Source organism: Vespa crabro, chromosome 1 (assembly GCF_910589235.1).
Source record: "Vespa crabro chromosome 1, iyVesCrab1.2, whole genome shotgun sequence".
Classification (NCBI taxonomy): domain Eukaryota; kingdom Metazoa; phylum Arthropoda; class Insecta; order Hymenoptera; family Vespidae; genus Vespa; species Vespa crabro.
In genome coordinates, this window is record NC_060955.1 from 4,607,501 (window position 1) to 4,622,500 (window position 15,000).

The window sequence follows — 15,000 nt, forward strand, 5'->3', positions numbered from 1 at the left end:
GCTGAGCCAAAACTTTCTTTCGTTTTTTATATGTAAATGTATGACTCTCCTCGCCCTCGACACTTGAGAGAAAACAAAAAAAGAAAAGTCGAAGAGAAGGACAGGACGACGGGAAATGAATAAAAGTAAAAATAAAAATAAAAAAAGAACAAAAAAACAAAAAAATAAAAAAAATAAAAGAAAGGAATAATGATAAATAAAGTAGAGAAACGTACGGAAAATAAATAATGTATTTACATAGAGAGCGTGCGACGAAACGCGTTTAAAGGCGCAGGAATAAAAAAAAAAAAAAAAAGGAAAAAAAAATAAACATATGAATGTAACGAAAAAGGAAAAAAAAAAAAGAAGAAAAAAGAAAAAATAACGTTGCACGTGATTTTACGCGACTGTGCGTATGCCACTCGGTATGTCTCCTCTTTTTTTTTGTTCTCTCCTTTTTTTCTCTCTCTCTCTCTTTTTTTTCCTCTTCTTATCGTCGCTACTATTTCGCTAAAAAAAAATGAAAAAAGAAAAAGTAAAAAAAGAAAATAAATAAATAAACGACCGATGATAAAAAGTGAGTTACGCGAGCGGGAAAAGGGGGACGCGAATGGGCGAAGTCGTATAAAAAGAAAGGACAAAAAAAAACATAGAAGAAAAAAGAATGGAGGAAAAAACGACCAAAGCAAGAAAAGAAAAATAAAATGAAAAGAAAAAAAAAAAGAAAATAAGAGAATAAAGACAAACACGAACACACAAAAAAACAAAAAAAAAAAAAAAAAACAAAAAAATTACAGTCAACCCTGTTACACAAGTGTATTGATGCGAGTGTTGTATTCTGTTCTATCACGCGATGTAGGCCATATTCGCCAGTTGTATCCCCGAGATAATTGACCTGATCGGGACGCGAAACAAGTATGGCGGCACTTTGAAGAACGAGCGAGGTCGCAGGTGAGAGACACTACCAGCCAATTAGCTTTCCCGAGTTGAACCACTCCATATGTCCATCCTTCTCACAAGCCACCATTACCTATTCCAACATTTCCTCATACACGAGACAGTATGTATAATACTTAAAAACGAAAAGAAAAGAAAAGAAAAATAGAAAAAAAAAAAAGAAAGAGAAACAAAAAGACAAACGTCTGTTTCTCTGTTTTCTAATGGACTCGTTCCATCTTTATAACATTACATACATACATCACATAAATGTATAAATCCGCATACATCTACACACGCGCACGTACACACGTTTTCGTTTCTTTCTTATTACTCATTTTTTTCCAAAAAAAAAAAAAAAAAAAAAAAAAAAAAAAAAAAAGAAAAAAAAATTTTTTTAAATAAAAAAAGTTTTGTTCCATCAGACGTTCTTGTTCGTCAAATTAATTCTATTTTAATTTATGTGAATTTTTTTGTCAACATCATCGTTTATATTTTATATATTAACATACTAACTCTGTCCTCGTGTTATTAAGCCATTCATTTACCGAGTTGGCCTAACCCTTTCATGACAACTCACTTTTACTCATCGACCTCATCGATGCGTCGAATTTTCTCCTCGACTACTTAACCACCTGTTCGCTCGTTTATCTTATTTTATAACGAAAACGGTGTACACGATCTATTACAACAACATGAACAGACATCACATGTTCCATACATGACATTTTCGAAATAACAAAAAGAAAAAAGTATATTTCTTCGTACGAAGAAAGTAACAAAGAAACATACAAAAAGAACAGAAAACAAACAATCATTTTTTCCTTTCTTTAATCACACAATCTTATCCCCTTATCAAATCTCCAAGATAATTTTCCATGAAAATCCCATCGACTCAATCCATTTCTTCTTCTTCTTCTACTACTACTACTTCTTCTTCTTCTTATTTTATCTTTACTTTATCACTATGTATGTGCGCTTAGAAACTATAACGTTAGCAAGTCACACTAAAATCACAAATTTCCACTTAATGCATCCATATCTGCGAGAGACAAGTATCTCTCTTTTACAGAATTCAAAAAGGGTCCCTCCGCTAATCAACGAACATCATCGTTTGTGAACTCTAATGAACGTTCCTATATTTCCTCTCTATCCATTTATCAACTTGTATAACTACCAGTCTGATTGCTAGCCCAGATACATACATATATATATATATATATATATATATATATACACATACACATACCTAATCATAGGTAAACCACCTAGTAAACTGATGTTAGCTTGTTTATGCACACTAACCGCACTTGGAACAAATACAGTTTTCTCCGGATTTGTTTTTTTCTATATACATTTCTTTCTCTTTCTCTCTCTCTCTCTCTCTCTCTCTCTCTCTCTCTCTCTCTCTCTTCTACTCTTTCTCTTATTTTATCGTTCTTATCTAAAGAAAGAATTATCTTTTTCTTCATGGAAAGATAAAAGCATAGAAATTATTTAATTAATTAATTTTTTGGCAGAAACAATCGACTTTCTTCGTTTCTTTCTTTCTAGAACGATTATCACGTTCATTCGAGTAATCGCGAGACATATTTAAAATCTAAGTAAGAGAAAAAAAAAAAGAAGAAAAAGAAAAAGGAACATATACGATATCAACACAGTTCGCAATATAAATTTGAAAAAGAAAGAGAAAAGAAAGAGAAAAGAAAGAGAGAGAGAGAGAGAGAGAGAGAGAGAAAGAGAGAGAGAGAGAGATAGAGAGAGAGAAATAATACGAGAGAAAAAACTGGTGGTTTTCGGTTTTTTTTTTCTTTTTTTTTTTTCTTTTTTTTCTAAGGAAAAATCACGTTTCCTCCTTCTTTTCCTTCTTTTTCTCTTTTTCTTTTTCTGCATTAGAACATTAGTAGAAGCATATGAACGCAAACGGTGAGCGTTAGTTGTTCCGTCGTCGTACCCGGAGCTGAGGCTGTATTTCTTCCCGAGTGCAACGAACCAAATGCCGCATGTACACGTCCACCCCACCCCAATTCCAACTTACCTCCACCTCGTTGCATTTCAGAAATGAGATTGAACGCATGCGCGCGTTTACAAACCATACGTGTGCGTTGCGTACGGTGGTGGCCCTTAACGGTACGTTCTCAACAATATTTCATTTTTCCTTCTTTTTCTCTATCTATCTTTCTCTTTCCCTCTCTCTCTCTCTCTCTCTCTCTCTCTCTCTCTTTCTCTCTATCTTTTTTTTCTCTTGCATCATTCCTGAAAGAGTAACATGAATTTAATGAAGATGCATTCAAACAAAAAATGTTGTAGAGACCGAAACGAAAAAAAGAAAGGGAAAGAATAATTATTAAAGAAAAAAAATAAAAAAATAAATAAATAAATAAATAAAAAGAAAGAAAGAAAGAAAGAATGAAAAAAAAAAAACATATTAAAAAGAAGTGACGTCGGTGGAAATTCATTTTTTTTTCTCTTTAACGATTTCTTTTTTTTTCTTTTTTTTTTTTTTCTTCAACAATTACAACGACGAAAGCGTGAAAAAAATGAAATAATGTCGCACGCTTTTCCATGGTTTTGTATAAGTGTTAACAATGCTCCTTGTTAACAGCCAACACCGTACGCTCGTTCCCGTTTGTATGCGTGCATATATTGTATGTACATACACAAAAAGATATATTATTTTTCTCGTATTTTATATTAATTAATTCGGTGTGAAAACTCTTTGATGTTATTAGACAGCATTTAGTTAACGATCATCACCAACACTAATTTCTTCTTCCTTTTTTATATTTGTCTCTCTATATCTCTTTATCTTTGTCTCTCTCTCTCTCTCTGTCTCTCTCTCTCTCTCTCTCTCTCTCTCTTCCTCTTTCTCTATCTATCTATCTATCTATCTATCTATCTATCTATCTATCTATCTATCTATCTATCTATCTATTTACCTCTCTCTTTTTCTTTCCTTCACCCTCGATCACAAAACCCCCTTATCATCACTAACCTCCCCGTCCGACCTACGTTTTTATTAATCACCGTCAATTAAAACGTGCGAAGGAAGAGACGAAAGACCCGAAATTTTTTCTATAGACTCGTTAATCTCTCTGTGTGTGTGTTTGTGTGTGTGTGTGTGTGTGTGTGTGTGTATGTATGAGTGCGTGAATGTGTGCGTGTTTTCATACACCATCATATTATCTTTGTATTCTTGTTGTTGTTATTGTTGTTGTTATTGTTGTTTACATATATTTATATAATACGTACGTATACTACATATATATATAAATATAGCGTAAGTGACGATTTATCAGTCAGGCTGTTTGCTAATTAATCGGTTAATCGAAGCGCAGAGCTTTTATTACATTATATTGTATATATAATTTGTGTTAGACAAATGGGAGGATGGATTTTTGTAAATTCTAATTTTTATTTTTCTTTTTTTTTTTCTTTTTTCTTTTTTTTATTTGTTTCTTCTTCTTCTCCTTTTTCCTTTCTCCCTTTTTCTTTTTCGTTATTTTTATTTCTTTTTTTTCTTCTCTTTCTTTTACTACGTACACATTTTCCAACTCGTGGAAAATCCGAAAATATGTGGCTGTAATTTTTCGTAAAAGAGAAATGAAAAAAATAGAACATTGAAATGCCCTGACAAATATATGTACATATGTACTGTTTATTTCTTTTTTTTTTTTTAATCTTTCTTAATTCTTTTTTTTGTTTTTGGTTTTTGTTTTTTTTTTTTTTGACACCTATTGTGTGTGTTAGAAGTATTGATTAAAGGGGAGAGAAGTCAGTAAAAATCGTACATATCCGACGGGTCTCTCTTTCTCTCAATCTCTCTCTCTCTCTCTCTCTCTCTCTCTCTCTCTTCTCTCTCTCTCTCTTTCTTTTTCGGTTGATTGGAAAATGAAAAAAAAAGAAAAAACGAAACGAAAAAAAAAAGAAAAAAGAGAAAGAGAAGCTCCCCCGTCAATGTCAACGTCGTCATTGTAGTCATCGTCATCATCGTCGTCCTTGTCATCGTCGCCATCGTCTGTACAACGTTTCTCCTTCGTTGATGTTTTTATCAATCTGATATCGATATCAGAGATATCGACTTTTCTCTTTAAGGCCGATATTTTTCTCATCGAAAAAAGAATGCTCGTTGATAATTTTCTTCTTTTCTTTTATTTTCTTTTTTTTTTTTTTTGTTTCCATCTTCGAAACGACACGAGCCTCGTAAGAGAAAGAAAAGATAAATAAATAAAAAATATAGAAACTTAAAGAGTAAAACGTTACCACTATTATTTACCACTATTATATAGTAATTTTCGATGGGAGATGAAATTATTTTTGCGCACTGGAGACATACTTTTTTTTTATCCCGATCAGCACCACTACCACCACCACTCACTATTACCACCGTCCACCACCATCATCACCATCATTATCACTATTGCCATCACACAAATCACGATCACGGTTATCACAGTTACACTTTCAGTACTAGTACAAGCCGTCGGTATAGTACTCGCGAATATTATTATTTATTATTATCGGAATGCAGGGCGAGAAGAAGGAAAAATAAATCAAATCTCAAAAAGCGTGATTCTAAAGCACGTGAGAGAGAGAGAGAGAGAGAGAGAGAGAGAGAGAGAGAGAGAGAGAAGAAGAGTAGTAGTTATAGTTTTCTCTCTCTCTTTCTTTCTCTCTCTCTTTCTTTCTCTCTCTCTCTCTCTCTCTCTCTCTCTCTCTCGCACGCTAATAGTATGTACATATATACATATAAACTTACCCACCCACACACACACACACATACATACGTCTAAACGTATATTAGAATTTTTATTTCAATCCTCTTTCTCTCTCTCTCTCTCTCTCTCTCTCTCTTTTTTTTTCTTTTTATTTTTCTTTTTCTTTTTCTCGACTCTCGAAACAACGTCGATGAATTTGTTATCAGAAGTGGCTAATGAATAACGGAGGAAAAAGAGACGGAGAGAGAGAGAGAGAGAGAGAGAAAAAGAGAGAGAGAGAGAGAGAATATAACTTTACTCTCACAATATATACATATACGATATATATGTATATGTATATAGATAGTGTAAAGTCTGTAAGAAAAAGCACTGACGTCTCACACACGTATAAATACACACAGTGAAATGTCGGCCTCCTATTGTAGAATAGATTTAATAATGGCAGTAGGGCTTACATCGATCGACGCCGGCTCACAATGAATTCAGTGGCATTGATTTATATGTGCTTACGCATATATTATATTTATCTGTATAGGTGTATATATATATATATATATATATACATATGTATTACGTTACTTTCTTATCAATGCTTTTTTATCAATATCTGTTCGATTCTCGAATAAATCATATACTGAATTCATTATGAGTTATTTCGTTTTACTTAGATAATTATGATTATTATGAACGGTAGTAGTTTATTAACAACTAAGCATGGTATTATATATATATATATATATATATGTATATATATATATATATATATATAATCTTACGATCATGGATCTTTCATTTTGTTTCTTCTTTAATTTTAATTTTTAGATATCGAGATTAAGTAATTAATTAATTAATTAATTAATTAATGAAAGCTATGTATAAATCTTGTATATAAAACATAACAACACTTAATTGCACTATTAGTAAGCAGCACTGCCTTCCTGTTCGTGTGGTCTTCCTTTTTTTCTCTTTCTTTCTTTCTTTCCCTCTCGTTTCTTATCTTTTTCTCATAATATAGAATTCGTCGAGAGTATAAAAAAGAAAGAAAAGAAAAAGGACAGACGTCAGCATTTTCATTATATAACACGCACACACGTGGCACGCAAGAGATTAATTATTATGATTATTATCAATTATCCAAATAGCGGCCGAGTCTTGTGCTTGAGAATTTATATATATATATATATACATATATATATATATATATATATATATATATCATTACTACCACAACCACCAGCATCACTACCTCTACTAATCTTATTATTGTGTATTATTATTATTATTATTATCGTTACCATTACTTGTTACTTGACTGCAAGAAATAATTTTGTTAATATATATTATATATATATAAAAAAAAAAAAAGTACGAGCCTGCATTATCTACTATCAGCGAGTCTTTTGTCCAAATTTCTTGCTACTTTTTCTCTCCCACCGTAATGTATATTGTACATATATACCTAGCACAGATATCTTACCATATAGGTGTGTGTTTAGTTGTCCAATCACGTTAGTCGGCTATAAAGACATAAAGCCGAGTCCCTATCGCAAATTATCGGTAAGTTTAGACCATTGTTTGTAATTTTGTGAGTGTGTATGTATATATGGGTATACGTTTGTATCGATCTTATGCATATATGTATACGCATATATACATACATATACATGTATGTGTGCGTACGTAAAAGGAAAAAATAAAAAAAAAATAAATAAAAAAAAAAAAGGAAGAATAAAAATAAAGATAAAAAGATAAAGAAAAAGAAAAGAAAAAGAAAAAATACAACGCGGATAAGCGTTGCTTTAGAAAAATCGCCGCTGCGCTGCAAATATCTTCTCCGTATTGGCAAAGAGAAAATAATTATAGAAAGAAGAAATATTTATATATGAGCGATCGTCTCCATACGCGACGATTCGTTTCAAGTTGGTCAATAATGATGATCGTCCGATAAAAAAATGTCTATTTATTTAATTTTATTTTTTCTTTCTTTCTATTTTTCTTTCTTCCTTCTTTTTTTTTTTTTGTACATTAACAATAGGAAGGATGTCTCGCGCGCGAATTTTTTTCATTTCTTTAATCGATGATCTTCGTCATTACCATGGCCGGTTCGAAATGAACGAAAAGGAATAGAAAGAAAAAAGTGACGTATCGGTGATCTCCGGTGGATATTTTCTTTTTTCTATCTTCATTCTTCTATACATATATAAATATATATTTATATATATATATATATTTATATATTTATATATATATATATATATATATATCTTTTTTTTCATTTCTTTTTATCTTCTCAAGGAACGGAACCACGCGCTCTAAAATGGTTCAACTCAAGATGGCGGCAGGCTAAAATGGTATACGGTTCTACATAGCCTATGATAATACCTGTGCGGAGAGTGTGTAACGTCGTTTTTGCTCGAAGGAAAATCCAAAGAAAAAAGAAAAGAAAGAACAAAAAATTAATACTTCTAAGGAGAAAAGGAAAAAAGAAAAAAAAAAGACAAAAAGAAAGGAAAAGAATAGAAAAAGAAAAAATCTTTTTCGCAAGAAAAAGTAAACAACAGAACGAACGAAAAGAAAAAAGAATAAGAAGTTATCATCGACTTCGCTTTTTTTTTCTCTTCTCTCTTCCTGTCGTCTCGTGCACAACGTTTGGTTTTGTCCACGTACTGAAGTTGCATGAGTCTCTCTCTCTCTCTCTCTTTCTATTTGTCTCTTCCTCTAACATTCTTTCTCTCTCTCTCTCTCTCTCTCTCTCTCTTTCTCTCTTTCTCTCTCACTCACTCTCACTCTCACTCTCACTCTCACTCTCTTGTACTCGTCTTTCTTTCTCTCTCTCTTTCTCTCTCTCTCTCTCGCTCATTCACTTTCAGCTATTCTCTCTTTCTTTCTATCTTCCCCTCTCTCTCTTTCTCTCTCTTTCTCTTTTTCTCTCTCTCTCTGTCTCTCTGTCTATCTCTATCTCTTTATCTTGATCTTTCTCGGAGAAAAACACGTTCCGAGTAGACAGTATAAAAAGAAGAAGATGAAGATGTATTGGGAACGGAGAGAGGACGGAAGAAGAGAGCGAAAGAGCTATCGCGCGAACGTGCTAGTTGATTGATCTCTATTTTTATATGTATGCATATACATACATACGCATATACATCTATATATATATAAATATAAATATATATATATATATATATATATATATATATACGTGATCTATGTATGTGTATAATATATGTATACATATATATGTACATTGTTTAGAACGTGCACACAGTAGTTGCTTGAAAAGACTATCCTTGAATAAAAACGCTTACTCTACCACCCCTGGTGACAATCCTCTAATATATTTTTTGTGTTGGCAGACATATTGTCGTGTGTGGTCATATCACCTACGAATCGGTCTCGCACTTTCTCAAGGACTTCTTACACGAGGATCGCGAGGACGTCGATGTAGAAGTTGTCTTCTTGCATAGGTATGAACATCGATAGCAATAAAAAGGAGAAAGAAAGGAAAGAAATGAAAAGAAATAGAGGAAAGAGTAAGGTCTATGCGTGGACTGTATTGAAACGATTCCGAGGATTGTCGTGTTTACTTTCGTATCATACTTCTTTTTTTTCTTTTTCTTTTTCTTTTTTTTTTTTTTTTTAATCCATTTATGTGTTTATGTTTATTTCTCCATGATTTTTTTTTTTTATTTTCATCATTCATTTACTCGTTCCTCTTTCTCTAATATCACACGATATCAATGCGTGTCCTTTTTCTTCTTTATCATATCTTTTTTCTTTTTTTTCTTTTTGTTTTTTTTTTGTTTTCTCTTTTTTAAATAAAAGATAAACTCCAAATATACGTAAATGTGGCATCATTCAGCCATTTTAATGTTTATTTTAAGTAAGTCTACTACTGTCATCAGAGATCACAAAACATTCATACACGTTTCACTTACTCGGTATTGACTCGATCATTTAATTAGAATCATTTTATTATATACTTCCTTGTTGGTATGCAATTGTATTTAATAATCGCTCGATACGTCATAACCATACGCAATATGGCGACACGATGGTGAGTATACGTCGCCATACGTCTCAGGATGTTCTTTCCATTTATCTATCTATGTATATATATATATCTTTTTCCCTCCCCCTCTCTTTCTCTCTTTTTCTCTCTGTCTGTCTGTTTCTCTCTCTCTCTCTCTCTCTCTCTCTCTCTCTCTTTCTCTTTCTCTCTTTCATCCGTTCGATAGATACGATTTTTCTATGAAATGACGAAAGGGCGATCAGACGGAAGGATCACACGACACGTTTGTTTTCGCTACGATCGAAATCGAAGAAGAGAACGAACGTATAAGGAAATTGCAGAAAAGAAAAGGAACATGGAACATGGGGGAAACAAGGTTCATCCTTCCGAATTTTCCTGCGCGAGTTATCTTCGAAACTAGTTCGATCGACCGAACGAACGAACTTACGAACAAACGAATGAACGACTTTTTTTCGCACTTGTCCACACTCAAAGACTGATGTGTCGAAAAACGAGTGAAGGAGTCTGATCGCCGTTGTCGTAAGGAGTGATCTGTTTTTTCAGGAAAGAACCAGATCTCGAATTGGAGGGTCTCCTCAAGAGGCATTACACCACCGTGGAGTTTTTTCAGGGCACGATGATGAATGCCGTGGATCTGGAACGCGTCAAGGTATCCCGAACCCTAGAACAACTACTACACGACCAAAAAAAAAAAAGATATTACAACAACAAATATACCTCTATCAATCAAACGAAACGTATTATCTCGAAACAAAAGCCCTTCACGCGGCCACTCGCGAGCTTTTTTTTTCTTCTTCCTCCTCTACTTCTTCTTCGTCTACTTCTATTTCTACTTCTACTTCTTCTTCTTCTTCTTCTTCTTCTTCTTCTTCTTCTTTTTCTTCTTCTTCTTTTTGCCTTGCAGCTCTTTAGGTTCTTTTACTCGGCTGAATTATGAACAAAAACGCGTCGTGAAAAGTATTCATATCTATCGTGGTCCACGCAGCATCGATAGAGTACCATCTTCGCGTTTACCTATCTCTATCTCTTTCTCTCTTTCTCTTTCAATCATTATCATTATCATTATTATTATCGTCATCGTTACTAATCTTTCATAATTATTATTATTGTTACCGTTATTGTTAATGTTATTGTTACTTTGATGATGATTATTATTAATTTATTATTCATTTATTTTGTTTTATTGTTATTATTATTATCATTATTATTATTATTATTACTGTCACTATTATTATTATTATTATTATTATCGATATTATACACGAAACGCGCGCGCGCGTACACACATCATATACGCACGCACGCAATATATTATGTAGAATGCAATCGCCTGCGACTGCATGGTATGCTGTATTGAGCTATGGAGCCGAATCAGCGTGCAGTAGAGACTTACTTAGATTTATTAAACATATACCTCGATACATCGTCAATGATATTAATTAATTTATCTTGATATCTTTGATCATGATATTGAATCGATCGATTTTAAAAATTTCTTCCTCTTCTTTTTTTTTATCTAAATCTTAATCGACGATGCTCGAGCGTGGATGTTACTTTGTACTTACTTTTATATCGCTTTAATTACTACAATTTTATTATTTATTATATTACTTTGAACGTACACATATACTTATCGCTATATGTGTATGTGTACATTACATTTATTATATATATAAATATATGTAATATAATATATATATATATATATATATATATATATATATACATATATATAAAAGAGAAAAAAGCACATACACACAAATCGGAGATACTTCGGCGAGCTACGTACACGTCGTGCCACTCGACGATATATTCTCATACTCTCAGAGAGAAAAAGGTGTTTCGCTGAAAAATCCAAGGTGAAAGTTCATTTCTAAAAGAAATATCTATCGTTTTGTCTCGGACTCGTGCCATCATTTAGGAAGCCACCAGATCTCGAGCTGGAGGGACTGTTCAAGCGACACTTCACCACCGTGGAGTTCTTTCAGGGGACCATCATGAACCCCATTGACCTACAACGGGTCAAGGTGAGTTCTTCACGGTCACGACGACGACGTCGATGATACTTGCGTGAAAAATTATATTATATTTACATTAAATTAATTATCTTTCTCTCTCTCTCTCTCTCTCTCTCCCTCCTTTCTTTTTCTCTATATCTTTATCTCTCTCTCTCTCTTTTTCTATCTTTTTCTTTTTCCCCTGATCATTTCCTAATTAAATTTCGCGTTCTATCTGTCGAACAATTTACGACGATTACTACTATCTAAATTTCCTTACACGAAAATAAAGACAAGTTTTCTCTACGAGTTCCCATTGTTTCTTTCTGTATACTTGAAAAATCGGAACGAATGATTATAGTTTTTAAGGATGATTGTTGGCTGTGTGTCCAGTCCTAACTTTTCCAAGTATGTTGCTATAAGCGTTGACTGTGTCCGCGAAATGTTCTCCATCCTATTCTCTTTCCTTCTTTTCTCCTTCTCTCTCTCTCTCTCTCTCTCTCTCTCTCTCTCTCTCTTTTTCTCTCTTTCTCTCTCTCTCTTTCTCTCTATCTATCTTATCGCCCCTGATAAGCTGTCATGTGTGCTTTCATGTGTCGTCGTGTGCGTGATAGACAACGCAAACTATCAAAACGATAAAACTTTCCTATCGTTTTGTATTCTAATAATTCGAATCAACGAAGTACGAGAACAAATGAAATCGCATTCATAAAAAGAAGGATGGACCTTCGTCGAATGTTCTTTTTTTATTTACAAAAAAAAAAACACCCTTGCGAAATTCCCCCATATATGTATTCCTATATAACCTTTAAACATTTATTTAATATAACATATATGGATCTATATATGCATATTTATTCGTTACCTCCTCTAATTGTAAGTTTTCCTTAAAACTTTCACGAAAGAAAGGATATAAACGTGATTCGTTAAAGAGAGCCAACCCTCGTATAAAGGTTATGTGTTTCTCACCCACCGGATAAACCCATACCTGCTATCATCCCGAGTGGGGTAAGTGTTGGGAGATTAATTGAGTAGATGCAAAATGGCCATCGTTCTCTTCTCTTTAATTATTAGAACGTTTGTAACGTTAGTTTATATTTAATATTATTTTTTATGTTTTCTATTAGCAAAAAATATTTTCGTAGAGGTTTAGGATTACCTCTCTCACACACACACTCCCTCTCTTTCTCTCTCTCTCTCTCTCTCTCTCTCTCTCTCTCTCTCTCTCTCTCTCTTTATTTTATTAGCTAGATATATATATATATATATATATATATATATATGTATATATATAAATATATATACATATACACATACATAGATCATTTGTGCGTTGTAACGTTCTTTTGGCTGCGTTCTTATCTTATTGCGTAATTGGTGCTTCGTAGTTTTCGTCGAGCTTGAACTTCGAATATTGATAGTTCACGTTAGTTTGGCATGATAAATAATTAATTCATTCATTCATTAGTTGATACGTGGAACTACACGTACAACCTCCGCCCCACCCCCCTTTTAGCCCACTCCTCTCTTTCCAAAGATTTCGTTTTGGCAAATCTCATTCGATCGATCATATTTCTCCATCTCTCTCTCTCTCTCTCTCTCTCTCACTATCTCTCTCTCTGTCTATCTCTCTTTACTATACAGATACATTTACATATATTCGAGAAATCTATAATTTCTCTCTCTTTCTCTCTCTCTCTCTCTCTCTCTCTCTCTCTCTCTCTCTCTCTTTCTCTCTACTTTATCTTTCTTTTATATTTTTCTTCTTTAGACGATCTTTTATGACTCCTCATATACATATACTATAACTCGATATGCATAAACGTTTAAATTATTTAACATACTTCTTTTAAAAACACAGTTTCGTTTTATTTTATATATACATATCTATATATTTACGTTCAAACACTTATAGATCAATCAGTTTTCGATTAATAAATAGTCGCAAGATCGTTCGATTTGAATGATTTTGAAATCGTTATTATTAAGATTGAAATGTTTTTGTTGTCATCATTTATTTATTTATTTATTTTTATTTTTTATTTTTTTTTAATTAGTATTAGCAGCAGTATCTAAGTATCATCAAGCCCGAGTCTTTTTAGTTGACATTAATGTGATAAAACATCTCTATCTTTCTCTCTGTCTGTCTGTCTCTCTCTCTCTCTCTCTCTCTCTCTCTCTCTCTCTCTCTCTTTATCTATCTATCTATCTATTTATCTATCTATCTCTACCTCTATCTCTCTTGGTCTTTCTCGTTCGCGTGACTTTCTACTTAACCTGTTTGACTTGTCTCTTCAGACGAGTGTCGTTACTTTTTAATAATGAACTCGCAGTTTATAGCGTAGCCTCGAGCGATGATATTAAAAAACGTAAATTTGTTTTTGAATCTTTTTCCATTTTATTTATCATTATTATTATTATTACAATTATTATTATATACGTATATATATATATATATATATATATTTTTTTTTTTTTCTTTTATTTTTTAATTCTTCAATTTTTAGCTAATATGTAAATCTATCTAACGCTAATATAAACACGTTTCATACAAACATACATATATATACACACACACACACATACACACATATAACTATTTATTATTTATTAATAAATAACAATAAATAATACTTATAGCATTATCTTTTTTTTTTTTTGCATTTATCGATCGGTTCGTCGAACGAAGGGCAATCATCGCTTTCGGCTTTTCGCCCGTTCTAAACTATTTCTCTCCTTCCGTCCAACCACAGGCCCTCGACTTCCCCTCAACCTTCCGAATAATAAAATCTCGCGAATAGTGCAACATTTCGTTCCAATGATTTGCAGGTCCACGAAGCGGACGCGTGCTTGGTTTTGGCGAATAAATATTGCCAGGACCCAGACGCCGAGGACGCGGCCAACATCATGCGCGTCATCTCCATCAAGAACTATTCGGATGACATTCGTGTCATTATACAGCTAATGCAGTATCACAACAAGGTAACAAAGATATTTACTTCTGCATTATTATAATTAATTAAACATATTTCTCTATTTGTTGAAAATAATATCAATATCATTGATATTAAAATTTGTTAATTCACGTAAAAAGTGATTATCAAGGATTCCAAGTTCAAAGTTTTATCATTCAAAATATTATACGATTCTAATTTAATTGATTGGATTTTTTCGATCAATTAAAAAATCTCTTAATTGAAAATATTAACAATTGTCATTGCGTTTTAATAACAAAATTGTAATTTAATATATTGAAAGTTAATAGATTAAAAATTTTTTAATTCCGTCACAATAGATAATAATTAATTAACATGATTTAACGACAAATAAATTATGTTTT

The 15,000-nt window shown here is 32.6% G+C and overlaps 1 protein-coding gene across 50 annotated transcripts in view; it reads left to right on the forward strand.

Annotated features, from left to right (window-relative positions):
- Positions 1 to 15,000, forward strand: part of LOC124425408 (calcium-activated potassium channel slowpoke) — a 75,558-nt gene that overhangs the window by 29,225 nt on the left and 31,333 nt on the right. For 24 of the 50 annotated variants that reach the window (XM_046965701.1, XM_046965771.1, XM_046965805.1 and 21 more), the window contains exons 7-10: positions 839 to 930; positions 8,987 to 9,097; positions 11,585 to 11,690; positions 14,490 to 14,642. In XM_046965701.1, coding sequence (XP_046821657.1) covers positions 839 to 930; positions 8,987 to 9,097; positions 11,585 to 11,690; positions 14,490 to 14,642 — 462 coding nt within the window. Of the gene's footprint in view, positions 1 to 838; positions 931 to 8,986; positions 9,098 to 10,206; positions 10,313 to 11,584; positions 11,691 to 14,489; positions 14,643 to 15,000 lie in introns of all 50 variants that reach the window. The other 26 variants (XM_046965709.1, XM_046965841.1, XM_046966095.1 and 23 more) reach the window with 3 other exon arrangements.